The sequence below is a fragment of the Tupaia chinensis genome, unplaced genomic scaffold (genome assembly GCF_000334495.1).
Source record: "Tupaia chinensis unplaced genomic scaffold, TupChi_1.0 Scaffold145860_1, whole genome shotgun sequence".
NCBI lineage: Eukaryota > Metazoa > Chordata > Mammalia > Scandentia > Tupaiidae > Tupaia > Tupaia belangeri.
The window spans coordinates 1,260,590-1,266,589 of NW_006205718.1; the positions used below are offsets into that span (position 1 = coordinate 1,260,590).

The following is a 6,000-nucleotide window of genomic DNA, read 5'->3' on the forward strand; positions in this document are numbered from 1 at the left end:
CTGAGGATGGAGGGCACACTAAAATATTAATCTAGATTATAGGTCCAAGAAAAAGTCTTGCCCATTATGAAGTAGGGTAGTAGTAATCAGTGCTAAATAGGCAAAAGATTGCTGATTTTTTTTTTTGAGAGGTTTTTGCTATAGGGTGCGTGTGCTTGCCAAAAAGAGAGAGAGAGACAGAGAATTATTCCCCCACCCCCGAGGGGGGATGACCACGCATGCATCTGCGCCCAGGGTGAGTTTAAGCCACTAGGTCTGGGACTCGAATCACGTCAACTACATGGGAGTCCAGTGATAGCCATTGCACCAACTGCTGGTCCCAAGATTGCTGGATTTTTAAGGCAAGGGAGTTAACTGGTAAGAGAGATATTATCATCTTAGGAGACATATCATGCTCAGGGCATCAGTGAAAGAGTATGTCATTGTTTGGGGGTGATCAGTCAAACAACCCACCTTCCAGTATGTAAATTTCCACTACGGTGTACCAGGCTGGTGGTCAACCAACTTTTTCTCAGATGGTGCATACATGACCTTGGCAGCTCTGTTACGAAGCTTATCCCCATGGCTTCTGACTGCTGACCCACTTCTCTCCTGTGAACTAGACAGGTCTGGTAGTCTTTCTTTGGATACAGCCCCCCTGATTTCCACCTCCTCTAAAGCACTTACCCCCCTCCGAAGGATGATGGTACACTGGGTCAGATCTTCAAGTTCAAATTGATGCATGTTTAAAAATAAAAAGTCATATGGATGTTTTCATGTATTCCTGAAGTCTGATTCTGAATTTCTCTTTCTAATAGCTATCCTGGTAATATGAGGTTAAGGGTGAGAAGGTTTGTGTTTGTATTTGGAGAGATGGTATAGTGTAACAGGCAGTATCAAAATAGTGAATCCTGCTGATAAAATCGTTTATCCTGCACTTCTTCAATTCCCATCTCAAATCCAACAGAAGATGCTCACTGACATAGCTCCAGAATGGCAAATTACTGTTCCTGTGAATGAAGATAATTTCTTTTTACAGGTCTTTGCGGTAATTAGTAAGCAGGAAAAGAGAACTGAAATGGACGGGTAAATATTGACCCAAGCACCCGGGAACACCATTATTGATAGCCCTTGCTTGTTCACTGCGGTTTGTTCTGTCCTATTTTTCAGTGCCTTTGGTTCTGCCTTGCAGTGTGAATCTGTATTACCACCCAGTTGGTCACCACTCAGTCTATGTTTTCATCTTTTCAAAACCTAGGTAAGAACCTGGATGCTGTCCATGACATCACTGTGGCATATCCTCACAACATCCCCCAGACAGAGAAGCACCTCCTCCAGGGAAACTTTCCCAAGGAGATTCACTTTCACGTCCACCGATACCCAATAGACACCCTTCCCACATCCAAAGAGGACCTTCAACTTTGGTGCCACAAACGGTGGGAAGAGAAAGAAGAGAGGCTGCGTTCCTTCTATCAAGGGCAGAAGGATTTTTACTTTACTGGACAGAGTGTAATTCCACCTTGCAAGTCTGAGCTCAGGGTCCTTGTGGTCAAATTGCTTTCTATACTGTATTGGACCCTGTTCAGTCCTGCAATGTGCCTGCTCATATACTTGTACAGTCTGGTCCGGTGGTATTTTATCATCGTCATTGTAGTCTTTGTGCTTCAAGAGAGGATATTTGGAGGACTGGAGATCATTGAACTTGCATGTTACCGTTTGTTACACAAACAGCCACATTTAAATTCAAAGAAAAATGAGTAAGATTATATAAGGTTCGCAATGTAAAAACCTAGCGGTTATTTTGGAAATATTTGAAGTCTTTGTAAACTGAGATGCATTTTTGCATGACTATGTCATATTTCTTACTACCCACCATTATTTGTTAAAGATATTTTGCACTTAATTTTGTGGGGAAAATATTGCTACAATTTTTTTTTAATCTCTGAATGTAATTTCAATACTACGCACATAACAGGGAGTATTGCTGTGAAATAATTTGGGCCAGAGTATTATTAAATAATCAGCAGGCTGTTAATAGACAAGGTACACACAATTTTTCTTAAAGGCCCAATCCTATTTCCTGATAGACTCCCCAGACCAGAGGAGATCAGAGCCTGGTGGTGAGCTCTGTCTGGCCCAGATCACCTGCTGGTACTTGACTGCCGAGGCCACCTTGTGGAGGTAGCGTCCTTCCTCCAGGGACCCAGGCAGGTAATCCCAGGCTTCCTCCCTCAGTCCTGTCCACCTACTCCTTTCTATGCCAATCAGACCCATCTCATCCTTCCCTAAGATCGGAAACCAAATTCTCTTGTCCTTAAACTGATCAAACACTTGATAGGAAGCACTTCATTATTCGTAAATCTGTGCTGACCTAGGGGTCAGAAGACCACCTGTGCCCTTTTCTCATGTAGAAATTAAGACCTGGACGTGTCTCAGGGAGCAACCACAGACTCTCCACTTTGGAACTTTACTTTGACTTTTAAGAGACAGGCATTAATGCAATTTAAGTTCTTATGCTCGGTCTTGCATGTTTAGTGCTGGTTTCCTTATGACGTGTTGGCAGGTGTCCTTTTTGCTGCATTGAAAACGGTATACATGAAGTCACATACTTTTTTAAAGGAACACTTAGAAGAACATTTTGTTTTTGTAGTCAGAAACCCCCTTTTGAAATATTTCTTGAAAATCTACCAAAAGAAGGGAGATTAGTGTATTTTTTACACATGCATGGGTATCCAACTTTTGCTGTTAACAACCACTACAAAAATGCATATAGGCAGGGCAGTAATGGTTCATCCTAAATATCAACCTTTGTAGTCTTGACAAATTTTATGCTTAAAATCAAAATGATAACACAAGGGTGAATCCTTCCTACTGTTAGCAAGGGATCTTTCTCTCTCCCTCTTTCTAGTCCCAGGCCTTCTCTTTCAATATCAATGCTTAAACCCATCTTTGACCATTTCTTCACCTAAGTATTCCTGTCATTTGGAGTCAATGGAAAATCCAGCGAACCAAGAGCACCAATCTCCTTCTGAGGCCAAAGAAGCAAACGAGTTGTCATTGTTTCCACTCCACCAGAGCTATGCATCCCTGTTTTTGTCATGTGATAAGGATGCTGGTCAGGGCTGTAGAAAACAGGAGGCAATTAAAAGTCTTTAGCTGTTAGCAAATCTGTCAGCTTTTTGCCTGTGTTGAACCAGCCTGAAAAACTATTTACCGCTTTATGCACTCTGTGGGCATGAGTGCATTCTCTTTAATGACACCTCATTTTTGCTTGCCATTGACTTTTATCCAACAATTGAATCGCACATTTCATGAAAGGTAAACACGTCATGAGTTGAACTTAGCAAGCAGATTCTTTGAGAAAGCGCTGGTTGAGGCAAAACACTGTTGACACATCATTTTCATTGGAAGAGTATTAACTAAATACACCAGTCATATTTAACTGCTTCCTCCAAGCTGTTTTGGGAACTACTAATTAGTTATTATGCACATCTGATCCAAACTCAGCTGTTTAACTATGTGGGTCTTAAGGTTTTCTTTCTTTTTTTTTTAATAACTTTTTTCCCTTCCCTTAATAAAAGAAGTTTCTAATTTAAGTTTCCGTAAGACTTCCTTTGATTATATTTAGAAAGACAAAAATAGTTTAACAATCAGGATCACCCTGGGTACAAGAGAAGAGCTATACTTTCTACCCAAAGGTGCTCATAATGCAGCCCATCTGCTCTTCCGTAAAACACACATGGTTCACGGTTCAAAGCATAACTTTCATTTAACTGCATGTCCACTTTAACTCCCCCAAATTTCTAAATGGTAAAATCTTTTTCCTTAAATTTTTTTTGATCATAGAAACCATGTTTAAAATAAACTTTATTTTACCTACCCCAAATTCATAGTTATAAAGCATTGAAACTGGGTGATATAGATATTGTATTTACTTTACAAATTAGAAATTAACTCCCACAAAAAATGTCTTCTTTTTTTTGCTTTAAGGCTTTAAAAATTGTAATTATTTGTGTTTCCCTAAAAACAATATTAAGGCCTTTCTTCATTTATTAAAAAAATTAGAGAACTAGACAGTCCATGATTTAGAACTTAGAAGTACTTAAAATTGATACTGAAATGTCAAGCATAAGTTAATTTAGCTTTTGTGATTTGTGATTGGCCTCAAGAACGATCCCATCCACACTTTGCCACATCATCAGTCTAGCCTTGGAGTAGCCGCCTGACCTGCTGCACCTAAACACACTTCTGCTTCATGCCCTTTTGGTCCCGAAGGTAAAGCAGTGGTCATTGAGCTGTGTGCCCACCTGTTACTGTATCAACACAGGCTGGCGGGCAAGCCATCTCTAGTAACAAAAATATGTGTGTTTATGACGTGAACCATTATACTTAAAATAGGAATCTGCAGGGGCTAGGTGAAAGAAGTTCTTATACCAGACATCTTTGGTGAAACATGCCAAAGTAATTTTAAAATCCATTCAAAGACCCTGGTAAAAGACTAAAAATAAATTTTCAATGTTATAAATAGCCTATACTTTAAGACTCCTAATAAAATCTTTCCTTGTTTGTTATGCTTTTAAAACACAGATTAGAGGGAAATAATAGATTCTGCCAGAGTTACTTTGAAATTAGTTATTTGAACATGTGAAAAATAGTATATTGGTAGCCAAAACTGAATTTTACAGAAAGGGAAACATTCTCGTTTCACCCGAACTTCCAGTTCTGACCCTGAGCACAATGTCCTTGTGTATACTTTTACGATAAAGACTCTAGTGGAGGGAGCCTGTTGGTGGTCAACTGTTTACATTTCCTTATATAAATAATGTGCTTTCAGTGCCTTAGTTATGGGCCCCTTTCTCTTTCTTGTTCCAAGAACTCTGCAGTGTGTTTCTTAGGTAAAGTCTCTTTGCTACTCAATGGGAGGAAAATGGTCTCTAAACACTGGTCATTGTAGTTGGTGAACACTACTTTGTTATAACACGAGGTGAGGAGTGCTTGCTGCTGAGGTAGTGGCTGCCTTAGAGCTGTTATTTATGCTATAGAAAATGAAAATGATTTTGCCACACGATGAGCTTCAGATTAGTTGTGGCCCTAAAGTTATACCTACTTTAAACGTTTATTTCAGAAGAGAATCGTGATTTTTTAAAAGATCATTACGTGTAAAACACCAAGTTTTAAAAATAACTCACAGAACGGCCTTAGTTTTCGATGTCCACGGATATGTTTGTGAGTTGTGTTATCTGTAACATATGTACATCCCAGAATAAAGTGGAGTGAATTAAATAGTTTATGTATGTGTTTATGTTTCTGTTTGTGCAGGAGTGAAGAAAACTACAGGTTACAAGGTTATTTGTTTTTCCACATTTCTCCAGCCTACAGTTTGTAGTTTTAAGGAAGAGCTGGTCAGTTAGGACCCTTTTCAGAGGTTTAAAAAAAAGAGTAGGCAACAAGAATAAATGTGCTGCCTCCACAATTGAAGAAGTCCAAGGCTCAATGAATGTCATTACAAAGTGATTTCCCTCCATCTCTCAGTCCTGCCGTTTAGGACAATTTGGTTGTTCCACAGGTATGGATTCTTATGTAAGTTGCAGCACTAGTTCTTAAAGGTAAATGGGACTCTGTCCCTTTTCTTCCCCTCACCGAAGGGAGCCTAACTATGAAAGCAGATCTTGGACCCAAACCTGGTATGTATAAAAAAGGACTTAGTATACACATGAAAATCCTGGGATCTAGTCTTTCAGGCTCTATAATGTCCCACTCTGTCTTTGAGTTCTTAGTGAACACCTTGCATGAAAGATCACTCTTACAGGAACCCAGGATATTTCCTGGAAAAGGGCTGTGTGTATAGGACCAAAAGAGTACAGACCTCAAAAGCACTGATTTCAAGGGCTGGGCCATCATGCTTGTTCTGTTCAAGCACAAGTTAGAAAGGAGAGCATGGTTTTGTTTTGTTCTGTTGCCACAAGGTCTGTGCACTTGCCAGAGACAGAGATAGATACACAGAGACAGAAAAGAAGTGAG

General features: G+C 39.7%; 1 protein-coding gene across 2 annotated transcripts in view; it reads left to right on the plus strand.

The window, feature by feature from the left end:
• The window catches only part of LCLAT1 (lysocardiolipin acyltransferase 1), a 163,602-nt gene extending 158,333 nt beyond the window's left edge, over positions 1-5,269 (plus strand). For both annotated transcript variants that reach the window (XM_006168524.3, XM_006168525.3), the window contains one exon: positions 1,238-5,269. In XM_006168524.3, the coding sequence (XP_006168586.1) occupies positions 1,238-1,740 (503 nt within the window). In that variant the 3' untranslated portion in view covers positions 1,741-5,269. The remainder of the gene's footprint in view (positions 1-1,237) is intronic.
• The last annotated feature ends 731 nt before the right edge of the window (positions 5,270-6,000 follow it).